The sequence below is a fragment of the Equus quagga genome, chromosome 21, assembly GCF_021613505.1.
Source record: "Equus quagga isolate Etosha38 chromosome 21, UCLA_HA_Equagga_1.0, whole genome shotgun sequence".
NCBI lineage: Eukaryota > Metazoa > Chordata > Mammalia > Perissodactyla > Equidae > Equus > Equus quagga.
Window position 1 is genome coordinate 39104308 of NC_060287.1, and position 15792 is coordinate 39120099.

Consider the following 15792-nt stretch of genomic DNA (forward strand, 5'->3'; position numbering starts at 1 on the left):
CCATGCACAGTGCACATGGGTATACATGTGCATACACCTGCACACACATGTGTATACAGACACCTACATGCACCTGTGCACATAGGACACACAACACGGGCCAGGAGCTGGTCTGAGGAGGGGCTCTCCTCCAGATCTCCAGGACTTCCTTCCAGCTCTGAGCTACTTTACTCCACTCTCAGCTCGCTCGTCTTGAGCCCCAGCGTGGAGGGGCACACAGGTGGGGGGCCGAGGAGGCAGTGTGGGGGCTTTGGGAGCACAGGGAGAAGAGGTCCAGAGGCGAGGAGAAGGGACGAGGGAGTGACCGTGGAGGAGCATCGACACGGGCCTGGCTTACAGGGGCTCTCATCCTGCCTCTGCTCCTTTGCCCAGCAGGGTCGGCCGCTTGAAACAGCAAATACAGGGGCACCCGTTCAATTGGAATTTCTGATAAATGTTGATTTTTCAGTCTATGTGTATCCCATGCAATACTTGGGACGTGCTTTTTTAAAAAAATTATTCGTTGTCTATCTGGAATTCAGATTGAACTGGGCGTCCTGTATTTTATCTGGCGGAGGCTGGCAGAGACCTGCGTGGGGCCTTGCTGGCTCCCAGTCATGGGCTGTCAGAAGCCCCTCGCAGAGTCGGGTGAGCACTGCACCTCAGCCAGAGGCCAGCTCCTCCTCCTCGGAAGTGAGAGGGTGGAGAGTCCCCGCAGGGCTGCACCAGCCTGGGCAGGGGTGTACTGGCCTGGGGCCTGCTGTCAGGCTGCTCCTGGATTCCAAGCACATTAGGGACTCAACGGGGAGAGAAGAAGAAATCTCCACATCAAACAGCCCTGGCAACCCTGTTGGAGCCAGGTGGCCAGGCACCTGCCGGGCCGGGCAGGCCCTTCCCTCCCTCCTGATCGGAATTCCCCTGGAGCCCTGCCCGGCTCTGGAACACCTTGCAGGGATGATGGTGCTTCCTTGTCTTGGCAGCCTGCAGCCCCTGGAGCCCCTGACAGCTTCCCTCAAGGGTGGGTGGCTCCCGGTAATGAATGGGTTAGTTTCTGGGCCAGGAGGGTTGGGTTCTGGCTTTGGTGGAGCAAAGAATTAAGGTCTGGGAGTGCCGGGGGCGTTGAGGGGAGCTGTGCACTGCCAGGGGAAGGCAGGCTGCACCCAAGGGCCCTGGGGGTGTGCTGCCATCCTCACTGTGGGTGTTGGCTAAGGTGGGGGGGGGGTCCCATCCTGGGAGGCTGGGGGTGTGGCATGCTCCCCGGCCAACTTCTGGGTGCCCCTTGAGCTCTCCCTGAGTTGGCAGCTCCTCCAGACCAGCTCCGCGGATGCTCAAGTCCCTTAGTCAGCCCTCCGGATCAGTGGGTTCGCATCATTGGATTTAACCGACCGCAGACTGGTCCTCCCCCAGGCTGCCTGGGCCCCTACCGGGTCCCCCCTCACAGCACAAAGAGGAGTCACAGGAGAAAGCTCCTCAACCTCGTGAGCACCTGCAGGGCTGAGCTGGTCCCTCCCAGGGTCACCCGGGCAGTGCTGACCACTGAGGAGCGCTCCCCACCGCCCTATAGAGAGTGGTCTGAACCCAACTCTTGCCTCTTCCTTCTCACTTGTGTCTGGACATTTACATCCGTGGTGGAGCCTAAGCTTCCAACAGGCCCACAGCTTCACCCCCTGCGCGGCCCCGAAGAGCTGCTGAAAATTCTGGCCAGCGCCTCTGCCCGTCCCCCGCCTGCCCCCACTCGTGCCTCCTCCGGGCTTCGCTGACCCTCTCCTTCGAGCCCCCTGGGCACTCAGCGGCCCTCCTGCCCCACAGCTCCCGCTGCTCCTGGTCCTCACTTCGTCAGCCCTGCCTCCCAGGCAACAAACCCAGAGTCTTCCCTCCCCCGCAGTACCTGTCCCCTCCCCTCGGCCCCTCATTCTGGGTCTACGTTTGATGACGGTGACCACAGACTCCATAGCCAGTCCCTCGGGGAGCAGAACTCCCAGGAGCTGGATCTCCCACGGATGGAGCCTGTTCCTTCCTGGACACACCCGGCTCGGGCCTCCTTTGGTCTAAGATGGTGAGGCCACATTGCTGGAGCCTTGGTCCCTGCCACCTGGAGAAAGTTCTAGAATTCCTGGGGAGAGGTGGGGAGACCTAGAGGGTAGGGCAGGGTGGGCAGCCAGCCTCCCACTCACATGTGGGCTGCAAACCCAGCGTGGCCGGGCCTTCCTGTGCGCTGAACTCATCCCCGGCCCCGGGCCCTGCCTCACCCTCCCAGCGCGGTCTGTGTGCACAGCTCTGCACCCACTCGCCCGCACCCGGCGCCTGCTGAGCCCTCTAGAAAGGCTGTCTGCAAGGTTGGCCCCTCTCCACACACGCATGCTTTCAAAGCGCCCGGCCTCTCCTGCCTCAAAGCTCAGGGTCATGAAAGATGCTGCAAACCCTCAAACCAACAGTAAACACATTAAGGCATCTCCAGGACCTACAGGGCTTAAACACAAGATGAAAAACACTGGCAGAACATGGAGGTGGAATTGTGTGGGTTTTGAGGAACTGATGAGGTGTGAAGAGACGTGGCTTGTGAGAGAAGGCAGCCTTCAGGCAGGGTGCAAAGGGGTGTGAGCGACAGCAGCGCCCCAGGCAGGTCGCCTGTAGCCCCCAGAGTTCCGGCTCCTGGGACAGTGCTGCCTGAGGGGCTGGAGAGGTGCTCCCTCATGGTCGTCTTTCTGGATGTTTCTTTCAGGTCAATGTCACACCCTTTGGCCTGCTCTCCTTTGGGTCATCTAGCCCAGACAGGCCTTGGTCTTGGCTCCACTGGCCCCATTCTGTCCCTCTGCACCGGCCTCGCTGCTGAGGACACCCACTGTGTCCAGGGCCCATGGCCAGGCGGGGCGCAGATGGGAGCCCCTCTCAGGTGCCGCCTGAAGACGCAGAGTGGCCACCACCTTCCAGGCAGGCTTGTCTCCCGCTATAGTGTCGCCCAGGATGGAGTCCTGTAACCACACTCTGAGAACTCCTCTACCTGCCTTCCAGCTGAGACCCTGGGGGCGTCTGCTCCGCAAAGCTCAGCGTCTCATCCTGATCTCCTCTGGATGAAGAGCCGGCAGTCTGTCACAGGGACGAGCCACATGTGGGCAAGAAGAGGAGACACCATGACTCGAGTAAGGGACACATCCAGGGAGTCCTTCAGTCACAGACCAGACTCCGGACTCCATCTCGATGGCACAGGCCTGGAGGAGGGACCTTGGATGGATGCAAGGACATCTGCAGATGACTGGCTGCTCCATTTACCACATATGTCCCAGCCAGGTCCCCTCGCTCCCCAGCCTCAGCTTTCTCATCTGGGAAATGGGTCTGAGACGGAATCACGAGCCTGCTGAGCACGTGCAGCCACAGACCTCCCTCTAAAAATCTCTGTAAATGGCAGAAAGGCTTTTCAAAAAGGGAAACGAGAAAGGTTGCCATCCGTGGACATTCCAGGGGTTCTGGAATGGGGCTGTCAGGGATGGAGAAAACCATGTCCCCAGCGCAGGGGTGGGCCCCCGCCACTGGGTCTTGCTTATTTGGGAGCAGCAGCCTGACGGAGCTGACGATAGAGCTGCCCCTGCCTGGGCTCCTGGTGGATAGCTTTGGCATCCTCTCTTCACGCCCGCCTGTAGGGTCTAGGACCAAGATAGGGGCTCGCTTCACATGGGGACCCTGCGTGCCGCCTAAGGTTGCTTTTCAACGAGTTCCTAATTGCTTCTTCCTAAACCCCTCCCTCCCTCTGCTTTCCCTTCTGGGGGAGGAACATCTCCAACCCTGCATGTACTGACGTCTCCCGGCTCCTCACTGGGCCTGCCCTTCCCTGAGCCCTCTCTCCTGCTCTGCGGACGGCGTGTCCTCAGTGCCCTCTTGGGGTCCACGGCGTCTGTTCACCTGCAGTCAGTGCATTCTCCGTGTCCTCAAGTGGTCCAGCCCACGTGTGTCCAAGGAGTCTTCCTCTTTTCCCGTAATCCTCCCTCCGGGGCCCTGACACGCTTTTGCATCTCCCATCTGCCTGATGGAGGGCTCCCAGGGCCCCACAGAGGTCTGCTCTCCCGCCCCCCGGCTTGTCCGTTAGATACTTAGAAACAATCACCCCGAATCTTCTTTCAGAACAAAATCTTCAGTTCCTGCGGTTGTCACTCGTGTGATATGTTTCAAATCTCTTCCAGATTCTGGTTGCCTCCTTGAACACTCCCCAGTGTGCCAGGCTCCGGATGTGCAAGCACCTGAAACCCCCTCCTCGGGCTGGGAACACTCGCTGGAGGGCTGCCCACCATCCCATTGGCTTTCTGGACACCCATTGACCCTGATGACACATGCGATTAATTTAGAGCCCATGGGGTTTCCACAGGAACTGCCGTCAGCCTGTGGCTTGCACCACCTGCCAGGCCTCCACATGGCCCTTTTGCTGCTGCCCGATGCCACCGTCCTCGCTTGTCGAGACCTCCTTGGGAATCCTGATTTTACCTCCCGTAGGTTTGCCTGGCCCGCCACCAGCCCCTAGATGCTTTTGCATCTCCAATCTCACAGGCCTGGGGTCTAACTCCCGTCAGAGATTCCGTCACCCGATAGGCAGACCCCAGACCAGCCCATTGCTGAACGCTCTTCAAATCAGTCATTGCTCACCCAAGCACGTTGGTACCCAACCCAAGACGGCCGTGTGGTTTTCTGGAGTCTGGGCATCCGTAAGGTGCTCCAGTGATGAGGAATACAATGCAGGGAACTGGCGTTTGAGAAAGACACTGCCCAACGCCGACCGGTCGACGGCATCACACCACCTGGGTTCCGATCCCCACTCTGCCGGGAGCAGCCTCCTAAGCTCTGAGCCTCTGCTTCCCTGTGTGGAAGGGGACTCGTGGCCAAGCTGACCTCACGGGGTGGCTGGGAGGACTGAGTGGATCAAGCTCTTGGCACGGCCGCTTTACGTGGCCATTGTTCAGCAAGCAAGCGCCGCTGTCACGGCTCACCTCCCGGGACCGTTAGGAAGGAGAATGGCTGCCGAGAATGACACCCCACCCCAGCCACTCTCCTCCCCTACGGCGCCCATCTATGGGAACAGCACCCTGGACCCTCAGGAAATGGATGGGCAGCCAGCCCCTGCCCGGATGGCCCTTGATGGGCAAGTGTCCCAACCTAGCGCTGTGCTTCCCTTCACAGCTCTTGTCACACTAACCAGGACACGTGCAGTTCATGGGGCTGCCAGCACTGCCCCATCCTAACAAATGTTTCTCGCTGCCTCGACTCAAAGGTCTCACCCGCCAGCCCATGGCAACGGGAAGCAGCTATGGACCCTCCAGGTCTGAAGGGAAAGTAGAATGTGCCAGTCCTCTCCCCCGCCATGTGGCCAGGTCAGAGGTGAGCAGCCCAGCTGCCCCAGGGCAGGAGCCCAAGGCCCACCTGAAGGCGGGTCAGACCACAGGGCCTGCCCAGGCGCCAGGAGGCCTGCCTGAGCACCTGGTGCTGCCAGGAAAGCTCCAGGCCAGAGGAGGGGCAGAGCCATGGCACCCCCTCATTTCAGGGATCCTCGGGCTGTACTTGGGGTAACAGAGGCTATATTTGGGGCAACCTGAGCTCGGCCTGAGCCTTATACAGGGGTAGGCGCCCCAGGTGAGGAGTCTGGGGTGGAGGGTCCCGAGCTGGACGCTGGTCCTGTCTCACTGGGTCCCCAGGTCCCGTGTCACCTGTCTCCAGCAGCTGCACCGCAGACACCAGGCAGTGGTGCCGGATCCGACGCGAGGCGGGGTGGCAAACACAGAGCTCACGTCCGGCTCCTCACCTGGAAAGACTGAAAGAGCTGGAAGGAGCCGACGAGCCAGACGTACAGGTGGGAGAGCACCTTGGTGGATGTGCCGTTGAAGGCATTGGCGACCGCCAGGAAGGAGTAGGGCCCCACAGTGAAGAACTCCCAGTCGTAGGCGCCAGAGGTGGCGATGGTCTGGTTGGTCTCGAAGAGGCGGGTCCTTGGGTTCCACTTGTAGATGACGCTGTTGATGTTGTGGTTGTCACCTGGAAGCCAAGAGGCTGTGTTCAGGGAGGAAGCAGGCTTCCACAGCCTTGTAGCAGCTTTGGCGGAACCCTGGCCCACCCTGGGCCCTGCCCCAGGGCCCCTGTGGCCTGTTTGGTCCAGCCAAGCCTGACAGGGCAGCACTCAGGTCATGGCCCTGCTCATCCCTGCACTCTCCTCCACACTCCCCACTCCCCCAGTGATGACCCCAGCCTCACCTCTCACATTGCCCAGCATCCCCTTTGCTCTCCCCCTGTGGAGCCCAGGGAGGGCTGGGCCAGATGTGCCCCGCAGGGCCAGCAGCCACTCAGACCCCGTCCGCCCCTTGAGTTACAGACTGGCTCGCTGCGGTCACTCAGGGCAGTCACTGGCCAAGAAACCAGGTATCCGAGCCCCTCCCAGGCCTGTCTCCCCTGCCCACCCACGCATCACACACAGTTTGTGTCCAGATCTGATGAGCCTGTTCTGGGGGAAATAAGTTCCTGCGTCCTTCTAGCCACCCTCCTAGTATGGCCATCCACACCAGCATCCTCTCCCTAACTCTGGGCCTGCTGCCAAATACCGTCGCGTCTCTTTCAGCCAGACCCCTCCCAAGGGGAGGTCAGTTGGTTAGTTTCAAAGGAGGCAGTCTGTGCTGGGCAGGTCCCCACACAGACTGCGGGTCTGTCTTCCTACCTGGACAGGTGAGCAGGTGCTCAGGTGTGTTCACCCTTGGACTCCACTGTCAGATGGCCAAGCCCGAGGAATTGGACCAGGTGTGGTTTATCGTTATTTTATTTTATTTTTTTTTAAAGATTGGCACCTGAGCTAACAACTGTTGCCAATCTTTTTTTTTTTTTCCTGCTTTATCTTCCCAACCCCCCCGTACATAGTTGTATATCTTAGTTGCAGGTCCTTCTAGTTGTGGGATGTGGGACGCCGCCTCAACGTGGCCTGACGAGTGGTGCCATGTCCGCGCCCAGGATCCGAACCCTGGGCTGCTGCAGCGGAGCGCGCGAACTTAACCACTCGGCCACGGAGCCAGCCCCTTATCGTTATTGATGAAAAAGAACCCTCAGGCGAGTCATGCCCAGCCCCGGGATGGTTTCCTTTCGGGTCAAAGGCCACAGCCCCTACCTTCCCGATGGTTGGCCACAGCGAGGAAGTACTCCCCAGCCACCTGGAAGGCCTCCCAGTCGCGGGCGCTGTGGGTGGGGACCCTCTGGTACGGCGTGAACCTCAGTTTTCTCTGGCTCCATTTGTAAATGACGGAGAACTCCTGACCCTTTTCATTCGGTTCAAAGTTGGCCACGGCCAGGAAGATCTGAAAGAGAGGACCCGGGACGCTCGGTTCTCGTGATCGGTGTGAGCGGTCAGGCGCTAACGGCTCCTGAACATCAGCGTCTCTGTCCAAACGGCCGTTACCGATGGCCTCGGGGTGGCCCGGGAGACCCTCACTGTCCCCGGATCTGCTGATTATGTTTAAGACCCTTCAGTGTGTCCGTATTCCCCAGCCCTTTACTTCCATTTCTATCTCCCAAACTCAGGAAAAGCCCTATGCACAAAAATGGTCTTCATCACCTGGAGGAGTGGAAAGTCTTAACGCCCTGCTCTCCCGCAGGAACCAGGTGTTTGTTCCGCAGCAGAGTACAACCGGGAATGCCCCGAATGTGACGTGACCAGGAGGCAAGATCGCTCGCCTGTGTGGTTATAACGGGAGCCAGAGCTTGGCAGGTAGGATGCGCATGCTGTGCCCGGAAGTGAGTGAGCTCAAAGTGAACCCTGCATCTGCCTGGGCGATGGGACAGAAGGTTTTTCCCACTTTTTCTTTGATGTACAGTTTTTATAATGAAAAAATACAGTTTTAAAATGGCATCAATTGAAAAACAAGAGAGTTGGTCATTCCTTCCCCATGTTGGATTGGAGCACAGCAGGACTGTGGTGGCTGTGAGCTGAGGGAGAGCTGAGCTGTGTCTGTCTGGATCACTCACCCACCACCAGTGGGAGCTGAGGCGAGGGCGGCCAAGGTGCGGACAGGGCTGCGCTCGGCACACACGTGCTGGTGAGTGAGCGATTTGGGGCGCAGGCAGGGGAAGGCGCCCTAGGACACTGCCATCTACCCCTGGATTTAGAGAGGCAGCTGAGCGTCTGACTTTGAAAGCCATTTAGAAGCTGAATAAGGCTTTTGAAACCAAGAGGAATACTTTTCCCCCTAGAATCTATGTATGGAGCCCCAGTCTTCGGACTCTGGGTTTTTCCAAGATAAAAAAGATCAAGGAAGTCACCAAATGCACACTTGCCCTTTTCCCGATGGTGAAATGTCTCCAGGACTGAGCTTGGTGCGTGCGGATGTTCTGGTACGAGGCGAACTTCCCGTCGGTCCATTTGTAGATGGCAGAGGTGGTCTTCCGATTGGCAGTTGCTACAAAGAGCCCGGCCTCAGGGATGACAAAGACCTCGATGCCCAGTGTCTCCGAGTTGGTGAACAGGCTCTGATGCTCTTCCACATAGTCCAGTTTTTCTTCGGCTTGTGACAGAAATATTGAGACTGGTTAACGCTCCCCAGAATGGAAGCCTGGATGGACCGTCCTGGGAGCAGGACCCCAGGGAGCATTAGCGATGGGCGTCACTTTCACAAAGGGCGAGTCACCCAGAGCTCGGTTCCTCACTCACGGAGAGGTCAGTCAGAGGAGGCTGTTGGCTCCTGCATGGGTTTAGGATCTAGAGAGCCCCCCCCAGTGATACAGATCGGATGGAATGGCTATGTTGGGTCCTTATTAGATGTTTCTCACACCCGTTGCTTCTATCAAAGGTTGTGCCCTAAAGTGAACTAGAGTCGAGTCAAGAGCTCGCCGCCGGACCAGCTGGAGGCAGTTCCCATTTCCTGCGGACAGCCCACCCAGAGCATCCGCAGCAGCCTCCACTCGCCCTTCCCATGAACAGGACTGGGCTGCTGAAAGGGCTTGCTGTGAACAGTACCACTCTGAGAGGAACACTCAGGCACCACTGCACAGAATCTGTGATCAGAGCTGGCAGACAGGGAGTGAGGAGGCCGGCAGGGCCTACGAGGGAGGCCAGCCCCCACGGGGAGACCCGTGCTCTTCCCCAGCGTGGGACCATGTGAGAGAGGACGAGCCCTGCCTGCCCCCGGGTCCCACCCAGGATGGGGGTCGTTTGCCATTCCTAAGTCAGGCTGGCTCAGAGAAGAGCCCCTAAACCCCAGAGCCCTGGGGCCACGACCACCTTGCCCTCCTCACCTGCTAACACAGAGACCCACTCGCTGCCCACGCACAGGTATAGCCCCCTCCTGCTGGCGTCAAACCAGAACTGGGCATCCTCCAATTTGGTACAGGGAGGTCGGGATCCCAGTGTCACCTTCATGTCGGTTTCTGGGGAGAGACAAGGAAGATGAGTATCCAGTGGGGACATGCTCCCTGGAGGGAGACGGGTCAGGAGATAGACCCTGCCCAGGCGGTCCTGCCTTGCCTTTGCCTGCTGGACTGTGAGGAACCGCTCAGCGGTCTTAACCGAGGTTTCAGGGAGGCAGGTGAGGCCAGGAGAGCACGTGGCTGCCCTGGGGCATCTGCGCGGCAGGAGGCTGCGGTGCTCCCTGCACGTCCGCCTCCCTGCCGCTCCAGAAGGCAGCATGTCTTCCCTTGGGTCCTTAGCTTCTGAAAATCCTTAGGATCAAGGTGTGGCCTTGCTCCCATCTCATGTCTATTACTGGCACAAGTTAATTTAAACTTCCGTTTTGCTTGGTTTTGTGGCATTCTGACCCCATCACTTCTTGTAATTCTGCCTCCATCTCAGGTCAAGCTCATACGTCCTAATGCTGCTACTTGGCCACGGTACAGCGACATCCACGCTGCGGCCGGGTCGCGACAGCCAGGCTGTGACACTGAGCACGTCCTTCACCTCTTGTTGTGCCCAGCAGAGGCCTGGGGTCCAACTCCTGCCCCCGCGAGTCTCCTTCCAGTTACAGCGGAGCCCCGTGTCTCTGAGAATTTGGAAGCACCATTCCAGGACTAGATTGTGAGGGGCGGACGTGCTGGAGAGGGGGCTCCCTGAGCTTGCGAAGCAAGGACTGCGAGGCTCAGCGGGTCGGCTGTCTCCCCACCTTGCTGAGTGGTGAGGGTGGGGCATGTGGTTTAAATAAACAGTCAACACGGTAACTTTGCATTGGGAAGATGCAAACACAGACTAGAGAAAGCAGAGCCAGGGACCGTCCGGGCTGGGGAGGGTACGGAAATAGAAATGTACCTCCTGAAGGCCGGGGAGCCAGGGCTGAGGTTTGGAAACCTATCGGAGAGGGATGGGGAGAAAGGGCCCCAAATGCTGCTTTAGGGGCAAAACAGGCAGCAGGTGGGAGTGAGAGGCTCAAGGGAAGGAAGTCTAGGTCAGCGAACGCCCGGGGTTCCAGGCAGAATGAGCGGCCCATCAAAGGCACTGTCCGGACGGGGGCTGGACGGCCGCTGTGGGAGCCCTCCAGAGGAAGGGCAGATGACGCTGGTGTGTCTGACCCCCTGGTCTGCCTCCCCTGGGCCCGGCTGCATTCACCCCAAGCGTTCCCTTGGTCAATGTAACAGCTGCCCTCCTGTCCCTGTGCCCGGGAGAGGGTGGGAAGTGACAGGGCGCTTGGGACACCACTCACGTGGGGGAGCCGGTGGCTGTGGCCTACTAACCATAGGGATATCTTAGCACCTCATTCTCTTCTGGCTTCCCTGTGAAACCCCGCAGGATGCGGGGGATGGACAGCAAGGCGAACTCGGCGTTCCTGCAGGGGCACAGCCTGGGTGTGGCATCCGAGCCAGGCAGCAGGACCAGCTGCCTCAGCAGGCCCTGCAGAGAGAGGCACAGCGCCTTCAGACCCGTGCTGCTAGAGGGGCTGGGGACCGCTGGGCTCAGCCTGTGCAGACCCCGAGGGAGGGGTGCGAGTGGGGGAGGGGCATCCAACCCTCTCTAGAGCACGGAGAGAAGAGGCTGCATATGGTTATGGGAGGGGATTGGGAGCAATGGTGGAGGTCTGTACACCATTCTAAGGTAATTAAACCACAGAAGGGAGTTTTCCTGCGGACTTACCCAGAGTAACCAGCTACAATGCTCATCCATTTGTTATCCGTCCATTCATATATCCATCCTTACGTCCATCTACTCAACCGTTCACCATCCATCCACCCACCCACCCATCCACCTACCCATCTACCCATCCACCCATCCATCTATCCGTCCACCCACCTATGCATCCACCCACACACCCACCTACCCATCTACTCAACCACCCATCCATCCATCCATCCATCCAAGCACGCCATCAATAAATATTCACAGAGCCCCTACAATGCCTCTGGCATGGTTCTAGCACTGGAGACAGCAGGAAACAAAATCCCCCACTGTGATGGAAGGAGGTCCACCTCCCCCCTCTCACCCCACATTCCAGAGGAAAGACAGACAATGAGCAAACACACAGCTGGTCTGCAGGTGGTCAGGGCTATGGAGAAAAGACACCCAGAGGAGGGGCTGGGCGGGCTGGGTGTGGGGTCACCTTCTCAGAGTGGTGGGGAAGCCTCCATGGTGAGAGGACAGGACAGGGCCCAGAGCGTAGGGGTAAGCCGAGGTAGCAGTGGGGATGAGTGTGCCCGGAGGAGAGAACAGTGAGTGCAAAGGCCCTGTGGTGGGCGTCTGCATGGCGTGTGGGGCTCCACTGTGCCCTCATGTTTACCATTTCCATTTAGCACACACAACAATCTGATGAATCACAGCATCAGGTCGTAGCGACAGACCTGTGGTGACAGCCCCCCATGAGCACAGGTGTTGAGAGGGCCAGGCCGGCGGCCCCCTCCATACCTACCGTGAACAGGCCTTTGGTCCTCCTCCGGCTGCCGATGAAGAACCGGGCTCCTTGCATGGATAGGGTGGCCGGGAAGGGCACGTCAGCCATTCTGAAAACATTGGAGGAGGGTTTTAGGGCCATGGGAGAGCAGGGTGGCTGCCCGTTTATGTAGAAAAGGGCAGGGACGGACCAGTGTCCAGGGGCGGCCATGGCAGAGCACACAGGCTGGGCGGCTAAAACAAGAGAAACGTGTTCTCCGGTAGTCCTGGGGCCAGCATTCCAAAGTCAAGGTGCGGGCAGGGCCGTGCTCCCCCTGGAGGCTCTGAGAAGACCCTCCCTTTCTCTCCCAACTCTGGGGGCTTCGGCGTTCCTGGCTCATGTCAGCATCACCCTGCTCTCTGCCCCGTCGTCGCACGGCTTCTCCTCTGTGCCCCTTCTCCTCTCCTCATAAGGACACCAGTGTCTGGATCAGGGCCCACAGTGTGACCTCAGCTTAACCTGATCACAGCTGCAAAGACCTCGTGTCCCGTCACAGGTTCTGGTGGGTGTGAACTGGGGGGACGTTCTTCACCCCAGGACACAGGTCTTCAGCAAAAGCGTGTGCCGAGAGGTGTGCTGTGGCTCTTCTCTGTCTCACAGGAGCCTTTAGTGGCTTCTACCTGCACGGGGTGCCTGGCCTGCCTGCCCTCCACTGAGCCCGGGAGGGGACAGATGGTGTCAGGGCAGGACAGGATTCGCCTTGATGGTGACCCGGGAACCTCTGGAATTCACGGCTGGAGGCGGGTCTGGATGTGCAGGTGCATGTGGGGACAGGGAGAAGGCGGGTGCCCTGCTGGAGGGGACAGTGTGGCCAGAGCCTCTGGGGTGGAAAAGCCAGGCACAGGCTTTCTCCTGGCTGCGTAGGCCCTCTCAGGCCACCATGCCACATCCTCTTGTAGAAGCACCTGCTCCTTCCAATCTTTGCCGTCTGGCTGTAGCTGGCCGTGGCGAGGTCAGCTCCTGGCCGCTGTTCCAGAGTGTCCTGTGCTCCGAGCACAGCTCCCCGGCCTCCTGAGTCCTGGTGTGTGCCCTCCATGATGCCTAGGAGGCCTCTGATGTCTGGCCTCGGGGCCTATGTTCCTCCTTGGCCACCATCGGCTCCAGCCCCAGCTCCTCATCCCCCACCCACTTGGCCTCCTGCATCCGCTCCATCACAGAGCTGTCCTCACTGCTGGCTCTCTGAGAAGTCATCCCCCGCCCCCATACAGGCCCCGATGAATTTGGGGACATGGTGGGGGAGGGCTGTGATAAAGACGTGTTTAAACAAAGTGTATAAATGTTAAGTATTCTTTTTATTATGGAATAAGTTACATAATAACAAAGCAGAATAAGAGTCTGCCTTTGAAATTAATGTTTGGAATAATGATAGATTCAACATAAACTGGACCATTTGTGATTAAAAAGAAAGAATCGCCAGCCCCACTGGGCAAGGATGGGAGCTGAGGGCCGACGTGGGTCACCATCCACTGGCCGGGCTGCAGGGACTCACCGTTCCCTAGTCCAGCCGACTGGCTTCCAGGCCATGGGAACCAGGCGACCACGAGGACCAGACATGAACTCGGGCTTCGAGTGCCTGGGGTCACGTCAAAGCTACTAGGGACTATTCTGCACGGTTATTTAGGGTTTTAGTGACGATTTACTGGCTCATCCCACAAGAGGAAAGCAAGTCATAGGTTAAATGACCGCGTTGAGAGTCAAAGCAAGCACGGGGTCTTAATCCCGGCTGCAGCCGCAGGTTGGATCTGGCGCCTGTGGGCTTTACGACCCCTACCGCCTCTTGCTGATGGTAACAACACTCTTCTCCTGGTCGAGTCCCCTTCACCCAGCCTGGACTCCGACCCAGGCCTCAGCTTCCTCTAGATGCCCTCCTCCAGCATTCGCCCCTGCCCCACCGGGGCCTTGCTGGGGGCAGGGTTGACCCCAGGTTCTGACGATGGCCCTGGCGCCCCCGCCTCAGCGGGTGGTTCCTAACGATTGTTTCCCCACCAGCCTGACCCCGCGCCGGGGGGTGCTGGGCTGTGCCCCCAGGCCGGGCTCACACGGCACCACGAGAGGGGCACCTGGCCCGGCCACTCTGGACCCGTCTTGTCGGACAGCACACACACATTCGACCCTCTCCGGGCGTCCTGGTACCTACATGTCCACGGGGAGGCCGCAGTCCGTGGTGAGGGAAAAGGATCCTTCAGACACGGCCAAGACCAGCGTGTGCCACTGGCTGTCCATCAGTGTCGGACTGCGGAAGGACACACGGGTCTGCCAGGCGCCGGCCGAGTCCTCGCGGAGGAACAGGAAGTGCAGCTGGGTGGGCGAGTAGCGCAGGCCGAGCAGCAGCGCATCCCGGTCCTCTGCCACCACCGCGAGCAGGTACTCGTTCTTCTGCAAGAGAGGACCCGGGCGGGGGGTGAGGGGGGCAGGGGAGGACCGGCGGGGAAAGACAGCCAGGGGAGGGCGGGGCTCCCGGCTGCAGGATTTCCTGCAGCACCCACGGTCTGTGATCAAACCAAATGCACCACTCGCACCTGTGAGCATGGCTACTGTCAGAAAAACAGAACATAGCAGGTGCTGGCGAGGATGTGGAGGAATTGGCGCCCTTGTGCACTGCTGGTGCAACACAATGGTTCTTCTGTTATAGAAAACACTATGGCAGCCCCTCAAAAAATCTATACTGAATTACCATATGACGCAGCAATTCTACTTGTGCGGACGTACCCAAAGGACTGAAAGCAGGATCCCAAGGGCATAGTCATGCACCCATGCTCACAGCAGCATTACTCACAACAGCCAAAATATAGAAGCCACCTAAATGTCCATCAATGGAAGAATGAGTGGCTAAGTCAAATGTGGCCTATCCATACAATGGAATATTATTCAACCTTGAAAAGGAAGGAAGTTCTGACATCAGCATGGGTGAGCCTTGAGAACATTACGCCAAGTGGAATAAGCCAGTCACAAAAGGAGAAATACTGCATGGTTCCACCTATATGAGGTACATACAGCAGTCAGATTCATGGAGAGGGAAAGCAGAAGGGTGGGTGGCAGGGGCTGGGGAGGTGGATGGGGGTTAGTGTTTAATGGGGATAGAGTTTCAGTTTGGGAAGATGGAAAGGTCTGGAGATGGATGGTGGTGATGGTTGCGCAACAATGTGAATGTACTCAATGCCACTGAGCTGTACACTCAAAAACAGTTTGTGTTACGCGTATCTGACCACAATTAAAATCCGTGCACCACCCACCAAGATCGTGATCTCAGAATGCCAGCAAAACCAGCCACACATCAGTTTCCTACTTGGACGGTACAGAAACTGTGTATACTTGACTATAAGTAATTGCAACTTAGAAGCTATTAATTCCCAGCTTAACACGTTAAAAGGGTAAAAAATAGAAAGTTATCAAACATCCACTGCCAAAGCACCTATGTAAAATAGTTATAGAGTATAATCTTTCTTTAGCAAGTCTCTGCCCAAATTCCATGCGCCTCTAACGCTAAAGAAGAGAAACCCTCCATGGGCCTCATATTTACTCTAACGCTTAATTCAGCAAAGTCCACCTGGTCATATGGCCTCTGCCACTCTGGGTGCTGAGGGGGACACACATGGCCTCATTGGTTTCCCTGGTGGGAGGTAGCACTGGGACTTGCCAGAAGGGAGGGGAAATTCCCCATGTGACAGCGTTCAGGAAGTGGATGTGATGCTTGGAGGCCCGCAAATGACAAAGCAAGGACAACATCCTTAGGAGGCTGTCTGGGAACCGGAGGCAGGTGGCAGCAAGGAGTTGACTTCACAGCAGGGCACCTCAGACCAGGGACTCTCCACACCGCTGTGGTCACGTCTCTGGCACAGCCTGAGCAGGCACTGACCTTCCTGGGCGAGGGCGGGAATCCCACCGGTGACCCGGCCCAGAGGAGGGAGGCCACTGCCCTTCGGGATTCCTCAGTCACTCACTCTCACAAATGTTC

General features: G+C 58.3%; 1 protein-coding gene across 4 annotated transcripts in view; it reads right to left on the reverse strand.

Annotated features, from left to right (window-relative positions):
- Positions 1 to 15792, reverse strand: part of TSPEAR (thrombospondin type laminin G domain and EAR repeats) — a 166776-nt gene that overhangs the window by 11059 nt on the left and 139925 nt on the right. For all 4 annotated transcript variants that reach the window (XM_046648168.1, XM_046648170.1, XM_046648169.1 and 1 more), the window contains exons 3-9: positions 13975 to 14213; positions 11817 to 11907; positions 10651 to 10807; positions 9226 to 9357; positions 8269 to 8495; positions 7106 to 7292; positions 5762 to 5991 (exon numbers count right to left, since the gene is read on the reverse strand). In XM_046648168.1, the coding sequence (XP_046504124.1) occupies positions 5762 to 5991; positions 7106 to 7292; positions 8269 to 8495; positions 9226 to 9357; positions 10651 to 10807; positions 11817 to 11907; positions 13975 to 14213 (1263 nt within the window). The remainder of the gene's footprint in view (positions 1 to 5761; positions 5992 to 7105; positions 7293 to 8268; positions 8496 to 9225; positions 9358 to 10650; positions 10808 to 11816; positions 11908 to 13974; positions 14214 to 15792) is intronic.